General features: G+C 41.9%; 1 protein-coding gene across 1 annotated transcript in view; it reads left to right on the forward strand.

The window, feature by feature from the left end:
* LOC148415425 (1,4-alpha-glucan-branching enzyme-like) overlaps positions 1 to 18623 on the forward strand; it is a 63355-nt gene that overhangs the window by 25378 nt on the left and 19354 nt on the right. The window contains exons 8-12 of the mRNA XM_088428164.1: positions 3284 to 3399; positions 4276 to 4403; positions 5566 to 5664; positions 14315 to 14425; positions 14554 to 14725. Of these exons, the coding sequence (XP_088284290.1) occupies positions 3284 to 3399; positions 4276 to 4403; positions 5566 to 5664; positions 14315 to 14425; positions 14554 to 14725 (626 nt within the window). The remainder of the gene's footprint in view (positions 1 to 3283; positions 3400 to 4275; positions 4404 to 5565; positions 5665 to 14314; positions 14426 to 14553; positions 14726 to 18623) is intronic.

Below are 18623 nucleotides of genomic sequence, written 5' to 3' on the forward strand. Positions count from 1 at the left end.
GTTCCGCCCTACATCCAAGATGCTCCAGTAGCAGCAGCAGCAATACGACTCCATTAGCGGCTCTTTATTCTATTAGCTCTCCCCTAACCACGTTTCAGTGGCGCGCTTAAGCAAGAGCGCCGCGTAGTTTGCAATTTGCTACGGCATTAACGCCGCAGACTGAGCGATGACTTCATTGAGCTGCGGATCTGTTCCCCGAGCGGAGAGCCTGTAATTGGGCTTGATGATGAATGGCACTGTGGCTCCTAATGTGGCAGGACGGTTTCATCCCGGAGCATGCCACAACACCCCCCCCCCCCCCCCCCCCCCCCGCCCCCCCTCCCGCTCCCCACCGAGCTCCGGCTGGCTATTATCTCCATCCCCGGAGGATGCGCTGCGCCGGAGTCTTTGTTGGCTCTGCGCACCAGAGTGAAGGACCTAATCTATTTATCACAGGGGCCGCGTGACCACCCGGCCCGAGCGCCGTTGCTTCCCCTCTTCGCGCTGATGTAACATTTTGCTTCGCGACTGTCAGCGCGCGCCCAGGTCGGATGTCCCCGCGGATGAACGGGAGGGGCTCGGGACGAGTTAAAAAGCTTGCAGGGCTGATATATTTTGGAGCAAAAGAAAAAAGGGAGAGAGTTTGGGGGGGATTATTGAAAGCGTTGAGCGTGGGGATGGATGGGGCGCTTTGCTGCAACGGCTTTTTCGACGTGATGAAATGGAGCCGGAAAATCACCAAAATATTAAACTGCTTCCTTGCTGTGCTGACAGGAAAGGGAAAAAAATTGCAGCTTAATTCAGGTTAAGTAAGGTCCGCCTTCGTTGACATTGAGATGCGAATCAGTGCTTCACTCACTGTTTATTGGCTGGTCTATATGTCATACCAGCAACTGGTCTGTTAAGTAACTAACGTAATTAATACAGGTATAATATGTCAAATTTGATTTATTATCACCCCCCCCCCCCCAAAAAAAAAGCACATTTGCAGGAAATAAACTGTGTATGCACTATTTTTATGTAAGTTACATCGCTTTATTGATAGATTGGCATGTTTGTTTGTTTTTCACGGTAGATATTTTTTTATTTTTAGTAAAAGAGGGAAAAAAAATTGGAAAAAAATGGAATTTCTTCAATTTTCTTTTTTAACCTTAGACAAAAACACATCTTTGTTTTGTATAGGTTTTATAAATGTTCAATCAAAACTAAACTAACTTGAAGCTCGTAAATAGCTTCGTTTTGTTGACATTCCCTTGAGCGCAGTGCCATCTAGTGGATGCACAACGCAAGCCCAGCCACTACTGTAGCTTCTATTCTATGCACCTCATAACTCAGTTAAATAGCTTTCAACACTAAATAAACATTTCTAAATTGTTAAACTTTTACTTTTTTTCCATTTCATTTTAATTTGAAGAAAAGAAAAGAAAAAGCTTCCGGTGTCAATACCATGCTTTAAAAAGTGAAAATAAAACTCAAGAATTTGAAACCAGTAATAACTCCCGAAAATTTTCAACACTACATATTTTCTTTCAAAATTACTAATATTTTAAACTTTTAATTAGTTCTGTTTTAATTTGGGGCAAAATGTCTTTTTTTTAATTATCATTTTTATGTTTTGTTCATAGATTTTATTGTATATTATGTTGTTATGCATTATTTTCTTATATATTACCATAGACTACATAATATATAATCATTTTGATAATATTTCTAACGGGCTATGTAAATGGTGGAAAAACCTCAATTTCTTGATTTTATGTACGATAGATTTTTCTTAAAGTAGCAAGTTTAATCAAATGAATTTGATTTAATGCCCCGACATTTACGTTGTTAAAGACAGCAAGTATAATTGCTTTCATTTTCATTGTTCGCTCATTACGCCCACCCCTGTGAGGGTTTGCTTACGTCATTCACATTTTATGTGTGACCGCGGGAGTTTTTTTTTTTTTTTTTTCCCCCTGCAGGTGCAAGACTCATAACCACTTCTCAGTATGGTACCCCAAGTGCGCAAGTTGCAAAATTAGTTGGACGCAGTCAGGCACTCGGGCTTTAATCGGCATCGCGGGTGTCGCTCATTTGGCACCGATTACATGAGCAAATCTTTGGCTTGTTGCCATGGAGACGTCAGTTAAAAGCCAAGCCGTCCTTTAGAGAAAAGAGCCAAAAGCAACATTTTCACCGCGGCGGCCCTTCGGGGCTTTTAAAAGCACTGACTCCAATTGCAATATTAGCTTCATGAAATGATATTCATTTATTCATTCGATTTTGGAACGTTTCTCAAATTTCTCCTCAATATGTTGCCGCGTGCTTCGGGGTTTTCAGAATTAGGATTATTGGCTGATTTTTCATAAACTATGTCAGCGATCGGATTGTGTCCTTAAATAATCGGGTTTCCCGCTTGCTTAACTCATTCACCGCCATTGACGGATATAGACGTCAAAGATCAATTTTGACTGGACTGCTGGTCGATAAGAGTGTTCTGAGTCGATATTGATATCGATCCGATATTACCGAAAAAGACAGTATCGGATTGCAGCATATGGGTCCAAGATCTTGACTCTATTTCTGCCCTTAAATCCAAAAAAAAAAAAAGATGCATTTTCTCAAACAGTATCGTATTTTTGGCACTATAAGGCTCATTTAGCATTCTTGAATTTTGTCAAAAGATGAAAACGCGCCTCATAATTCAGTACGCCTTGTACAGTGCATATAAATAGCAAGTTTTCATTTTTGGTGGACGAAAAAAGAAAAAAACTTCATCGTAATGTAAATGTTTCCATTTTTACCTCTGCATTTCAGTTATAAAAGTATTTTTTCCCAATTACAAAACACCCCGCTTGAAATTTTGATTTGCTATATCGCTCCAATTTTGAAGCAATTCTTACATAGTACTTAAAATTGATTATTTCAAAACTCAGGTACCTAAATGGACCACTTTAGTAAATGACTCATTTTTAGACTTCAAAACTTTAAAAAAGATCTCCCCTTGTCGGCCGACAACAAATATACCCGTCGGAGTTATTTCTTTCACTAGTCACACAGGCAGCGTCGGAGTCCGTTTGCTATCTTCGCCGAGTTCCGCGAAAACCTGAACGACGGCGCCCAGCCGTCCGCGCTAATGAAAACGCTCGCCGCCGCCGTCTAGCCTGCGACATAATGACGCTTTGGTTATCAATATGTGAATGTCCTGCAGCGGTGGAAATTAATTTCTAACGTTCAAAGTGCACGATGAGGCGTGTGAATAATTCAAAGCCGTCGCCGTGTATGACCTTGAATATGTGTGTGTGTGTGTGTGTGTTGCTAGCTGGGAAGTGCTACGCTTCCTGCTCTCGAACCTGCGCTGGTGGATGGAGGAGTATAAGTTTGACGGCTTCCGATTCGACGGCGTCACCTCCATGCTGTACCATCACCACGGCATCGGTGAGATGTTTCAAACCTGGAAATATTAGGCATCATTTTGACAGGAACAAAATTATACAAAAATCTACGTGTCAGGACTCCAGCGCGCCTGTAAGATAAAATAAAGTGTTGTTACTTGTGAAGGCAGTAATGAAGATAGCAAAGTGAGTTGAAGAGCTTCATTTACATAAAAGTACCGTATTTTATAGGCCAATGGGCGCACCGTATTTTCAGGCACAATCTCAATGAATAGGCTGATTTTAAAATATTGTCATACGTAAAGCGCTCTGAATTACAGGGAAGCATTACTTTTATTTATTATATTTAATGCATTCTGTGCCATGGATGAGAATTCTCATCTTTTAAAATAGTAATAACGATTATAAATAAAATTCTTGTCAAATACGTTTTTGTTTTTTTTTGGAGGGGAGCAGACACCCTTGACTAACACTTACCTGATATAAGCCAACTGAGCACTGTAGTGACAACTGGGACCAGTGGATGGCAGTGTTTCCACACTTACAGCATAGATATTACCGACATCAATTCTAACTGAAGAATGGAAGTCACTCTATCATACGATACCACATAGCACACAATATTCTGTCGGACTTGAAATATGAGTGAAAAAAAACCATCTGGCACTCTCGGGGTTGCCTTCTCCGATAACGCTAGGCACTGAAAGAGTTAATATTGACGAAATTGTCAAAATTCCGCAACAAAACACATTTTTTCCGCTTACTGTTGCCGAAAAATGACAACACACATAACAACCAATCACAGCTCAACTTGTCACATGACCAAACCCAGAAAACAAGTGAACCACGATTTGTCGGTCGTATCGTTTTAAGCCGTAAAACGCCTCAATAAGCAAAATATCTTTTCTTCGTTTCTCAGGCGTGGCCTTCTCGGGGGACTACAGCGAGTACTTCGGCCTCCACGTGGACGAGGATTCGCTGGTGTACCTGATGCTGGCCAATCACATCCTGCACACGCTGTATCCCGACTGCATCACCGTGGCGGAGGTAGAGGTCGTCTTTTCGTAACGGCGTGGCCCGCGGCGCCTATTAGCGAGAAGCACTTCATCACCGGCCGCAGCTTCCTCGCGTATTCATTGCTGTAATTAGGAAGTAATGCCAAAAGGCAATGAGATGTCACCCTTGTTGCCCCGAGGAGCCGCGACGGGGACGCTTTTTGACCTTGTCATTTGTTCACGTCGCCAAACAATGTTCCCATAGGAAGGAATGCAAACGCAAATAATCCAGGGTTCAATTTCCCCCATTATAAAACCTTAATTAACTCTAAAGGTTTTTACGTGACGCGTCATACCAAGTATATCGCAAAAAGTTTCAAGTTAAAACTTTACTCGCAAACGATTCTCACCATACGTCAAGTTGATGTCCTGCCCACATTCGATGATGATCATTTTATACGTAAAAACTTTGGGAATCTTGAGACCGTTTTTATCTGCCCTGTTTTGATAAAGATATACACGACTTTAGTGTCAATCGGTGAAATTAATGCAGGGCTTCTCAATTATATTTGGCTAAGCCCCCCCTAGAAAAGAGAAAAAAAAGGTGTGCCCCGTCCCACTCCACTCGCTGACTATAAATAAGATTTTTTATTGATTAAATTTGTATAAGCATACCTAAACCTGAATCCTTTTTAAGATTAACAAAAGAAAAATGTATATAAATCAACTTTCAACAACCGATTATTAGATTTTACAGCGTTTATAAGGAGTTACAGCTTAGTCTAAAAGAGAAAAAAAATAACCAAGGGCATCCAAGTGCCTAAAACTAAAAAAAATAAAAAATAAAAAATTCTTATCTTATATAAAATTCTTATCACATGATAAGTTCGGGGTTTTTTTTTTTGTATGACCAGCAACTCATACTCGTTGTATCTTACATACTATATCAATAAAATATAATAAGAAGAATAATTCATTAAAATAATATATCATGTTAATGTAATATTTTTAAACTGATCCAAGCCTGAATGAAAAAGACACACTTGCAGAAACAGGTGACTTCCCAGCCTTGGTCGGATCACCAAAAATATAAAAAAAAAAAAAAAGATAATTCAAGCAAAAACGAATACCCCCTCGGGCTTCTTTTTTATAGACATTGCTTACTTCTGGTTATATTCTTCTTCTCTTGAACTGCAAATTCAACGTTTGTGCAGGACGTGTCGGGGATGCCCGCACTCTGTAGGGCAGTGCAAGAAGGCGGGCTCGGTTTCGATTACCGCCTAGCGATGGCCATTCCCGATAAGTGGATTCAGGTAAGATGATCTTTACCTTGTCATCATTCATTTAAGTTCTTATAAAGCACATCAGCTCACCATTTGGACCTAAGAGTGGATGCGTAACGTAACCCCAGCCACTACTGCAGCATCTATTCTATGCGCCTTATAATGCGGTGCACCTTATATCTGAAAATAGTTTTATTTTTAATGATCAAAAGTCTCCTCGTGTGAGAAGCACTTGAGTATTTTTTCTCGCCCCCGAGCGGTGGAAGAGGTTTAATCTTCCACGGACGAGCCCTTTGTTCCTCTTTTTATTCCCTTTTTGTTATTAAGGCAGCACTCATTTATTTTTTTTCATGTTTAATCCCACCTCCTGACTGAATGGGAAGGTCATTATTCATCCCTTCAAACAAAAGAGTTACGGAAGAAACGCGCCCATCAGACTCGGTTGTTATAGTGAAAATATAAGCGTTTGACCCGTTCGTTCACGCTGACCTTGCCATAATTACCACGATTCCCTTCACGCCTTCACGTACACCGTATTCTCCTAGTGAGACCGGCGGGAATGGCGACGAGCTTTAACATGAAGGTCATCGCGCCGAATGTTTCAACATGTGGTTCCAGCACTAGAATAGCTTCGTTTTAGTTTACTTTCAGGAAGTCAAAAATGAAAATGTGATCTTTTACCTTCCTTACCTCACCTACATTTTTACCTTCCTTCATTGGTGACTGCGCTCGAAGCAGTTGTTTATCTTTCTCGTTGCGAGGTTACGTGATCCGATCTCCGTTTTAGTAATATTCATGTGTGAGCAAGGATGGACTCGGACATTGGTTCAGTCTGCTTGCTTCTTTTGTTGAAAATAATGCCGTAATAACCTCAGCAACACGAGCTGCTGTTAGCTGCAACAGGGACTGGCTGCTAACAGCCAACTGAAGTCCAACATTCTCATGTTTAAGTTATATATATATAATATATAGATATATAGATATATATATAGATATGTAGATATATAGAGATAGATAGATAGATAGATATTATAACCATGACAATCATTTTTTTGAAGTGGGGTATTATGGGTAAACCTCTCATCAGACACACACGTTTCCTAGTCTGCCGTTCCATCTTACAAGTTCAAAACAAATGTTTTATGAAGGTGACAAGCCCTGATTTTTGCCTGTACGTGCTCTGGCACATGAAAACCGTACCGGTCGCAATTACCTTGCAAAAGTCTTTGGCCGCCACGAGCTTTGTTGTATGTAATGGAGCTTTTTTGTTGTCGTCGTCATTTTGACGTTATCGGACGGATACAATTGACCACTCGGCGCTCGTTCGCACGCCGGATGGGAAATTCTTGGCACAGGATACCGTATCTGTCCTCGGGCACTACGAGTGTTGAAGCACCCTTTAGCTGGCCTCTTCAGCCCAAAGTGGCAATGCTGAAGTACTTAATGGCCCAGCGTAGTGGGGAAAAACACATTGTTTATAAGAGCACGGCAACGGCCATGAAAAGCCGCTGCACTTTGATGAGCCGGCAGCCATGGAAAAAAGTTTGTTTCGTGTTGTTGCATTTTGTTATGGATAGTCGGATAATTTCATCTGCTGTGTTTTTGCATCTGTTCGATTACCAGAGATGGGAAGTCTGGAGGATATTGAGATATTTTTCCGACGATGCCGTGGGGGGCACGATATCCGTGTTCCTGTATAAGAAGGTCAAAATTGTCATTGACATGGTTTTGGTATCAGGAATGATTCCAGTTTTCACAAAGATGCTTTGAGAGTGAATTGTTGCGCCACATACAGTATTTCCAAGGCATCTTTATGAACTCATTCAATCCCAAAGACATATTTTGTGTTTTTGCATGCCAGGTACGTACATATAGTGGTAGGTACTTTTTTCTCCCAAATGTTGGGCTAATTTGGGGTACTGAACTAGGCAATTACGTACTAAAGTCTTACATACCTAAAGTAGTCTGTTATCTTAGTACCGTATTAATTAATATATATGCATCAATATATATACATTAATGTATATAACGAGCCGTCGTTTAAGCAACTAAACTAAAAAATAACACAATTATAGATCAAGGAAGGAGCGACCCAATATTTGAATCAATCGGACCCGATTTTCCTGGATGTCTTGTATTCAAATCGATCCATTTGCCCAACCTGAACAACGATATTCGTGCTACGTCTACGTACTTTATAAAAAGCCCAACCGCATCAGCGTGTGTTTGCATAATCAAGCGGAGGATGCGACCTTGTCACTGCACGCGTCTTCCCGCGCTACGCCGGATTGTTCTTCTCGACCGGAGGGGGAAGCGCGCGGAAGCTTACGCGCCGTTCATCAAGCCGGTCGCTCACGGCGGTGGATGGCACTCCGCGTCGAGGACGGAGAGACAGAGCGGGAAGATGATGAAAAAGAAGACTCCCAGGCTTGACCTTCCTGGCCCGCTCGCTTCTTACACCGGCTTTACTTTCCTCGGATTGAAGCCTCCTGCTCGGTAAACACTCACAGGATTATCCTCTGAGCTCGCTTGGAAAACTCCCCTTCATGCTTTGACTTCGCAGAACAATTTGAGAGTTACCCGCTTGCGCGATCGCATCAGGAGATGCTTGTCTTCTAAAAGTTGCGTTTTCAAGGTTTGGATTGTGCATCCAGTACGAATTAGTACGGCCGGTCCGAATGGCCTATTTTAAAACTGTTTTCATATGTAGAGCGCATCGCATTATAAGGCACATAGAATAGAAGCTTCGTTGGCTGCGTTATGCATCCACTAGAGAGAGCTGCGCTAAAGGGAATGTCAACAAAAACAATCTGATAAGTCCGCTAAACTTGATTAATAGACAATCAAAAATGAAGACTAAAGATGATTTTTTAAATACTACCTGAATAACGGGGGGAAGAAAAAACCTCTTGATTACATTAAAAGACTGCTTAAATTGCAAGACTTTACAAGAATATTTCCGTGGAAATGTGTATTATTGTCTACTGTATTCATAAGCCTTTAACCGAGCAAAAAATATCCAATTTTTGTCAGAATACCGGATTATTCGATCCAGTTTTCAGCAGGGTAGCCAAATATCAACACATTCAAGAGCTGCATTGTTGTCGTAACATCGAAATCGTACTTGTAGTTGCTTGCAGTACCGCAGTCTTATTCATTAATGCGAGTTTCTCAAGCCCACACACACAATGGCGTGATTGATATGCCGCGCATAGCCTTGTAACTGTTTTGACCGATGTGATTATGCCACGCGTAGTTGAAATTATGCCTGGAATCGTCTTCATTAGCATCCCGTAACCGGTAATCCTGACGTGTCTTTTTGTTTTTCTCGACTCAAACTCTTTTCATAACTAATAAGATCTCCGTTGCAGAAATTCCGCAAGCACATGTTTATTCTATACGTGCCAATTAGCACAACCGCAAGGTGCCGCAAAGTCCATGAAAGCGCTTGATCTCGATAAGACAATATGATGTATGAACCTCTCTGGAGTCTTTGCGCCTTCGCGGCGTCAATTAGGGAATGTTGTTAACAGGCCGGAACACGAATGAGACGAGGAAAGATAGACAGACTGAGACAGTGTTATTTATAGGCTTGCGCTTGCACCCAATGAGTGCCTCAGTTCCACAAGCTTGGCGTCACGCTGCGTTCCGTCCCCGCTGTGACTCACTCGATACGACTCTTTTAGCGGAGCCGAGGAAAATGAAGATCTCTTAATAATAAGGAGAAGCGGATAAAGCCAGTAGGGTAAAAAATATTGACAACCGTCTCTAATTTGAGCATTTTTCTCCAACTCGTGATCCGTCGACAAAGGCTCGATTAGGGGAGCTTCCCTCATACGCGGAGGAGCCTTGTAAATTTCTTACCTATATTGTCATAAAATTGCAATTTCAAGTGTAAACTCTGCTTGTAATCATGTTTGGTCAGCTGCAGGCTTCACTGTAATTCGACTTCCGGGCGCCGCTAATACGAGGCCGACCACGGCTCTCCGTGACACTACAGCCGGGGGATGGAAACTGGAAGGGATAACAGTACAGTTACTGTTTAAAGTTTAATGATTTAATTTTATTGCATATGTAATAGTCGGACGTCCGACGAGTGCCCGTGTGGCATGCGCAGATGTTGAGCGAGTAATTTTGTCATTTTAATAACACGCCATGTGTCATAATTGTACCCCTATGATCTATGTAACTACTAAAGTCAGGGGTAGACTTATAATCGCGTTTGTGTGAAATTCACCCAAATTGAAGTAAAAAGTGGGGATCGACTTGCAAGCGAGGTCGACTTGTACTCTGAGAAATATGGTACGTCGTTTTTTAATTTTTGCAAATGAAATCAGGCATTAAGGAGTTAAATTTGGCCCAATGGTAGGTATACGCGTTGTACGATATTGTAAATCCTGAATCCCATCCCAACGATAAGTGCAAAATCCTGCCCTGCTTAATGGCTACGTGAATGTGCTGCCCCCCCCACCCCCCCAGCTACAATATGGATATAATTGGAACGGTTAGAAGTGGGAATAAGAAACGGGAATTCTGCCGGATTCCCCCGGCTTCTCTCGACTCCAACGACCTCTGAGTCTCATTTCTCATTCTGACCATTTATTTTAATTGAATGAAAATCCGCTCTTCTTTCTGCCACGCTATTTTCTTTTTTTTTTTTTGTTTCGCCGACCACCACGGAGGAAGCGCTTTCAATTAGACACTGCTTATCAAAATTGCTTGTTTACGCCGCATCTCGCTTTGACCCCTTTGCTCCCTGTCGTTGTGCGGAGTTGATTTTTAGTAGATAATAACCCTCCCGGCCCTCCATCTTTGATGGAAAAAGATGTAGCTGGGGGGTGAAGGGTGTTCAATAGTTTCATGAAATTGTTTAAAATAGGGCAAAGTTAGCAGTGTATTAGGTGCATTTTTTTTTTTGGACTGGAGGATTTACCGCGTGAGTGTTAACATTTGTTAAAAATAGCTCATGCTATGCCCAACTCTGTTTATAAATTTCTGTATTCCTAGTTTAAATCAAGGGTGTTTCCTCTGAGGGCATACAGAAAAATAGAAAGACGTAAAGTTACTAATTCAACACTATAAAATATACCATCATAGTTGTGTGATGTAGTTATTAAAAAAGAAATTACATAGGCTACATTTTTTTCTCACACTCCTAACATCTGCCATCAAACAATGTTATTCCTTTTTTTTTTAAATAGCATTGCATGCCATGTGAAAATGTAAATTTAGTATATGCTGCGGGCCGCTAAAATGCGGACGACGAGCCACAAATGGCCCCTGGGCCGTAGTTTGGACACCTCTGGTTTAAACTGTAAAAATACTGCCACCAAAGCAGTAACAAACACTTAAATGTCATTTAAAAGGCGTCCTATACGCCGCCTAAAAACAACTTAAGAGATTTGACGTTAACAATTACATTTTTTAACAGTTTCTTGCTGCCGCCTGTCCCAGCCAATCACAGGGCAGACGCAAACAAACGACCATTCACACTCACAAACATACCTAAGCATCATTTGGCATGTCCAAAACAACCACAATGTGTGTTTTGGGGATTTTGGGAGGAAACTGGGATACCAAGAGAAATCCCACACGGGCACGGGGAGAACATGCAAACTCTACACATGAAGGCCGAGCTCAGAACTGCGAGGCAGACATGCCAACCACTCCGCCGCCATTTTTCAACGGTGTAACATAATCGATCACAAATTGGTATGCAAACTCGGAAGCTACGTCCAGCGGACCTCCAGAGGTCCGGGGACCCCAATTTGAGAACCGCTGCGCTTAAGGTTACTGTAATGACCCATAAAACTACGCTCCATTTCATTTCTTTTATTTTTTCCATTTTATTTCCATCCCCGCCTAATTAATCCGAGTGCTCTCCGGGTCGGCCGATGACAGCCGGCTTGTAAAGTAAGATTTGTTGCGCCGCTGCTCATTACCATTGATGAAGCGGCGTCTCGGCGGCGCCGAGGGGCCCGGGGGTCCGGGTCGCGGTCCAGCCCGTGGTCGTCAAGCGGGTCGCTCCCCCTTCTCCGCTTGGACAGCGCCGCTACCCGATTAATTGCTCCCACAGCACTGGTGAGGCCGCGGTGAGCTGGAATGATTTGGACTGACTGAATGGTGCAGGGATCCAAATCGGAGGGGGGGGGGGGTTCATACTCTCCATTTGTAACATTTGTGAAGCAACACGTGGTTCATTACTCAAGGTCATTTTGCGTGTAGTGCCTTCTTTATCCTGGGCTTTACATATGAAAACTCCCACCATAGATCAAAATCCGCAAAGTAGCCGCCACCACGTTTAGTTTATTCGCATATATCTTCAAGATTTTTGTACGCACAGACACAAGATAGCTCTATGAGGTGCAGGGATTTTTTTAAGTCCACTTTGGGTTGTTCTTCACCTGATACATGAAGGTACTGGTCCATGAGAATATAACGGGGTTTCTGCAGTTCTCAGAAAATCTAGTATAATGCTTTCTAGATAAGAACCGTCAAATTAAGAGTAAATTAATTGGAACCTAAAGCAAATTACTGCTAAACTGTGTTCATGTGACATCAAGCTGCAACAAGCACTGGCTGCTAACAACCAACCGACGTTTGCCCTCAAGCTCATCCTGTTACGGTAATTATTGAAAGTAAGAATATGGCTAATACAAAAATGCACATTGTGTTAAAACTGGACTTATATATACTCTCAGTAAATATGTCAGGCCAAGAGCCACTATTTAGATGGAGCAGGCAGTTCATCTAGGACATATTGATGGGTACAATTTACTCCCCTTTACCCCAAGGATTACCTCTCCGTAGAGTAATATAAAGGTTTCCTCAGCCGTCAGTCAGCTGTCGGGGCCAATTCCACCCGGCACGCTTCAAGCCTGTCACTGGGATGGACAGGCAACACGCTGCCCCCAAGTCCGACGGACTCAAGTGTGGGGAAAGTAGCTTTTATTCCATTTAGGAAGTAGCTGCTTGCTAACTGTGAACAGTGAAGCCCCAATCGCTATGGGAAGTACGTTCCACAGCCACCCATGATAAGTGCTTAAACGTATGAATGTGAATAAATGTGTTTAGTATTTCCTTAACACCCGTTCCCACTTTCTAGCTTGACCACTTTTCAACCACTTTTTAAGTATAATTCAACAGACTTGGATGTTTATTTGCGCTATTGCTGCGTCTGTACAGCACAACCTGCAATCAGCCTGCAGCTAATGTGACAAGCAATTCTTTGTTTCGCTTGTAGTGTATGTGACAGATGAAATTTAGGCACAAGTGGAGCAGCACCTGACGAATGACGGACCAGAATAAAAACAAATTCAAATGCCGCCCTCTAGTGGTGGCTGGAAAAAACGACGGGCTGACAATGACGGAAAGGGGGCGGGGCTCTGACGAATTTTGGGCCAGCCAAAAAATGCAAGTTTCCCACCTCTGGTCTTAAGGCAGCGATGTCCATTTTGCGAAGGTATGGTTTATTTTGAAGTTGGCGGGACGTCAGCCTAGCATGAACAAAGCATGCAGTAATACTCAAACGCTTTTTGTTTGCGGAAACACGTTGCTTAAAAATCTGCGAAATAACTTAGGTGCGAAGGATGAAGCGCAGTATAGCGGATGTTCAATGTAACCGCGGAGCAGCATATCAGCTCCCGCGACGCAATGCGTAGGCTCCGTGACCCCCGCTGTAAACGATTCCCGGCAGGAGGCTCGCCAGTAGGCCCGGCCGCCAGCTGCCCATTGATTCTTTTGGCTGGGATTTATTGTGGAATCCCCGCTTTTGGATGAAAGGCTGTGACCTTGCCCATCTTCTGGTGCCGCCTCGCCGCCCATGAGCGGCGGAGGAGTTATTAAAAACTCCATTAAAGCCATTCATCGGGCGGACATAAGTCACGGTGCAGATATAGAGATGTCACAACAGGAGATTGATCTGAGAAAGAAGTGTAACCCAGAGACAACTCCAGAATGCCTTCTGGCTGAAATAGCCGCCTTTGGACATCAGTCAGAAGCCCCCTAAACAGATCCTGCAGGCTCATCTATCATTAAGGTTATTATTTTTTTCCCTCATTTTTTTTCTCTACACCGAGCTGTTTTCAGTGATGTACCCTTTGTGAAATATGTTTTCAGCTAAGTACCCCTTAACCACCGCCAAGCATTTTTGGGTCCAAAAAAGACTTGAAACATGCCATCATTGTCTGATGTATTAAACTTACAACCTCTTGGATCTTAGAAGAGATCTGTCATCAAAAAGATATAACTTAATTTCTAATAAATATTTGTCCAAAAAAAGGTATCAGATCTATGTGGAAAAAAGTCACAAAATTGAATTATTAACGTAATTATTAATAAATTTGTCCCCAAAAAACAATCAACATTGTCAGCCCTGTTCTCTAAAAGAAATAAATACAAATTAATATTTGTCCACTTAAAAATACTCAACTTAAAGTGTCCTCTTTTGGCAACATCGTAAGAATCTGGTTACGAAAATAGATCACTAACTTGACAGGTAACGAGCGGTGAAACATGACAAATTGGGTCGAACCCAACCTACTGAGCATAAAATTTGCTTTACCAACTTATAATTTCCTGATTAATTCATGAAATAATTATTCTTAGAGGATGTTTGCATGTTTGTTTTATTTAATATCTTGACTGGAGTTCCTTCAAGTACCAGCGCTTTGCACTGCAGATTCTAAAGGAGTTAAAGGATGAAGATTGGGACATTGGAAACATTGTCCACACGCTGACCAACAGGCGCTACGCAGAAAAGAGCATCGCCTACGCTGAAAGTCACGACCAGGTTCGTAATTTGGTCACTGGGATTTATGGTGGAATCTCGGCGTTTTCTGCCGGTGTGCCACGCATACTACATCACTCTTTGACGTAGCTTCTCCATAGGGAAATAGCGTGCGCCGATCATTTTTCCAGGCTCTGGTCGGGGATAAAACACTAGCATTCTGGCTGATGGACAAGGAGATGTACACCAATATGAGCTCGCTGGTTCCCATGACTCCTGTCATCGATCGCGGCATGCAGCTGCATAAGATGATCCGACTGCTCACGCACGCTCTGGGCGGCGAAGCCTACCTCAACTTCATGGGTGAGTCATCGTGGCGACGCCGTGCTGCTTTCGTTACTCTTGAGCAGTCGGTCAGAAATAGCACGCTTCTTAACAAAATGACGGCTTGAGAGGAGGGCTGCAGTCAAGTCCAGCTTTATCGAGTCAAGTTCAGGATCGCAAAAGCCCGTGTTACACCAAAAAAGACAAAGACCGAAGACCAAAAATGACAAGAGGAGAGGGGGAAAAGAAACTGCGCTTCCCCTCCTGTCCAACAAGTGGCGCCAGCTAAAATGTCTGTTCCAAAAGCATCCATCCGCCAATCAATTTTGTTCCCCTTCCATGATTTCAAAATATTAAACTGGCCACAGTTGGCAATGGCAACATGATACCTTAACAACACACCTATACAACAAATCAGCGTTCGTTAGCACGACACGCTATCTCGGTAGGCAGAAGAATACACAAGTTTTGTATAGATGGTTAAATAGATAAAAACAGTTTAACTCAAGCAAGTTTATTTGTTTGGCCTCGTGCATACTTTGTTTAAAAGTGATAAGGTGAATAGTTCTAAATTTTTCACAGTTGTACACCTATAAACTAGATCCATCCATGCACTAAACAGCAGCAAAATCTCCACACTGGTAATGGAGGAACAAAGCCTCATGAAGCACTTGTAAAACATGATTTTTTTTGTCCTCCAAGTGGAATGACCTGACTAGGTCAACTTTATTTGGTCCTCTAGATGACAATTTTGGCTCAACAAAGCATTAGAAATTTAACGCGTTTCCACTGCACTAGTGTTTATCTTCAAACCAAGAGCCCCATTTAGAGGAGTGAAACAGTATCGCAAGCGCTCCACGAAGCTTCACTTTCCCCATCACTCGGAAGCAAATTAAATGAAACCTCTCACCGTTTTTCAACCAATTCTTGTGCGTCATTGTTCACCTTGAGTGTGTTTGTTTCTAAAAATTAATTTCCGAGTTTTGAAGATGAATTGTTTGCTTTACGGTATATGAAGTAAACTACTCCTTGTAGCGTTACTTATTTTTCTACTTCCTTGATCACTCTGCCCACCACCATTTATTTATTCATTTAGTCTCTGTGACAAATTTAAATGTAAATTCTTGTCATTTTTGTCACGGGCCACTGAAAGATGCACGATGGACCACGGATGGCCCCCAGGCCATTGTTTGGATACCCATGCCCTAACCTAATCCCAACAGTATATTCGAACACTAGCCCTTTTCCTAACTAAGCTAACTAACGTGAATATAAACACAAACACATTTGCCATTAGCGGCTCTGTAATGGTTCAAAAACTATCTCCATGTTGTCCTTGACTTAAATGTCTCATAGCAGGCATGTGAGACGTTTGAGCAGCTAGCAGTTAGCCGTGACGTAATTGTAGCTTGTTTTTCACCCTTCAGGTAAGACGCTAGCCGTTTTAAGTGTCGACTGCTGCTATACAAGCGCAGATTTATTCATCCGCTCCATCCGTAGACAGCAGGAGGCAACAGGCTGCTGTCTAAAAATTTAATAATTAAGGGTGGTCCCTACTGTGTTCGGTTGGAAGGGACTTTAATGTCTTTATGATGTTTTATTTTTCTTCGCTGCAGGGCAAGACACAAGTTTTAATCTCTGACAAATCCCAATTCACATAATATCATGAAACAGCCTTTTTTTTTTTTTGAAATTTAATTCCATCATGGGTGGGGCGAGCGGAGATGGCGGATTTAAGTGCATTAGCTTTCGTGGCGAAGTCACCACCAGTGAGTCATAGATTAGCATCAGTGTAGCTTTACAGTGTTTGATAGGCGTTTTGCACCGCTGGGTGTGGAGTATCGCGCAGTCAAATTCCAAATGTGTGCCCAAATGCCCTGCTGCTAAAGACATTAAAGATTAATTAAAGATGTCACACGTTGACCTTGGTCTCTGCGTGCGCTCTCTGGATCCATGTAAATACAGACGAGGCATCCGTTGCATGCTAGCGCCACCTGCTGACTGGCTGTGCTTTTCTCAGGTCAGTCGGCAGCGCTGACTTGTTTTTTTAATGCTGCAAAACAAGAAGTAATACTGTACGTCACTTATTCATTACTAGTCTTTTTTTTTACTATTAAAATGGACGTGTCGTCACAGGAATCGTCCAACCTCTGAAAACGTAACAACCTAAACTTGATAATACCGTAATTCCTCAAGTATAAGAGACACCTTATTTCCCCCCCAAAATTAAGGCCAAAAGTTTGGGTGCATCCTATAAACGGTAACTAAAAATTTGTTTGTCGTTTTTTTTAAATTTGATACCATTCATGACAGTTTGATCTATCAGTCACAAATGCCCAATTTTGGCACACAAATATGCACTATAATATTCTTCCTTACAAGATGGCTGCAGTGCATGTTGCAGCTAACAGCAGCATGTGTTAGCATTATTTTCAATAAAAGAAGTGAGCATCCTGAACCAACGTCCGAGTCCGTCCTCGTTCACACAAAGGAATGTTACTAAAACGGAGATCAAAGAATGGATCGCGTAAAAGTATGTATATATATATATATATATATATATATATATATATATATATATATATATATATATATACGCACACACTTGTAAGAGGCTTAGCAGTTTGTCAATGTCTTTTTTTTTTATAATACTTTTGCTGTTTGCAGCAAGGCTCCTCCCTATTTCTAGTTTCCTGTATGAAAATGAAGAGGATTCATGCCGGCTACGGGAGTAAACAATCAATGACGGTTTGAGGAAGCCGAACACGAAAATTGGAAGTCGCGTCCCACCGATCTGAGCTTTGACCCCAGCCGCATCGATCCCGAATCGATAAAATCCCCGTTTTGTAAAATAACTACCGTTGATCAATCTCCGCTAATTGACTTGACATTCGAAAAACAGTCCTCAAATGTTTTTAACCTTTAGCCCAAAGCTTCCGTCACATTTTCTAAAACGTATCGTAAATCCGGCAGCTTATGGTAAATAATTACGCAACTCGGGCAACGGCATTGACCTTTTCTGTTTTTTATTTGCGCCGTTGCAATAATCAAGCGCCCGTGATGTAACGGCGCAGGCGAAGCCTCGTCTCGCTTCTCAGACGCGCTTCCTCATTCTGTCAAGCGCCGTTTGAAGCGCGCGGCGACGCAAAGCCGGCGGAATTAAAGGCGGAGAAAAAGCATATTGTTCTCCTTTGAGACTTGCTGTCAGCCTTATTAAAGAGCTAACACTTATCATTCCGCGATAACATTAATCATGGGCGAAAGTTAAAACTTTTCCCTTAGAAAAAAAGCTGAATGAAGGGGAAGAAAATATACATTGGTGAGGAAGGTTGACTTTTGGAGCATCATTAAGGAGAAGAGATTTTAAAAACAGAATCTGCGCCGGTTAGAATAGCCTCGAAGCCGAGGCAAGATTTGGAGAAGTAATTCTGGTGCTACCTGATGGCAGGCAACTCAATTCACTTTAATGCCATTTGCAGATAAAATTAAATCTAAAAAAAGTTTAAAAAAAAACAAAAAAACTTGTGGTGTCCAAACTATGGCCCGGGGGCCATTTGCGGCCCGCCATCCATTGTTTTGTGGCCGATGGCAGACGAAAAAAATACATTTTTCAAAAAAGTGATCAACAGATTTGATTGACACTGTTACAAGCGTGCAAAAAATCTAAATTCATCGAATCGCTTTTATCAAAAAGCCTTTTTTTTTTTTTCTTCAAATAACTATGGTATGAAGTGCTTAAATTTAGGCACCAAAAGCAATTGCTTATTATAATTAATTCATTACCAAAGTAATTGATTTGATACATAAGCGCCAAAGTAATCAATTATTTTAGGAACTAGTATTTTAACGACTAAAATTACTAAAGTAATTGATTATAGTAATGTTGTAATCAATTTCGGTAGTAAAGTGCCTACCATCAGGTATTAAAGTTCCAAAA

Source organism: Hippichthys cyanospilos, chromosome 11, assembly GCF_059441005.1.
Source record: "Hippichthys cyanospilos isolate Australia breed blue-spotted pipefish chromosome 11, RoL_Hcya_1.0, whole genome shotgun sequence".
NCBI classification, from domain to species: domain Eukaryota; kingdom Metazoa; phylum Chordata; class Actinopteri; order Syngnathiformes; family Syngnathidae; genus Hippichthys; species Hippichthys cyanospilos.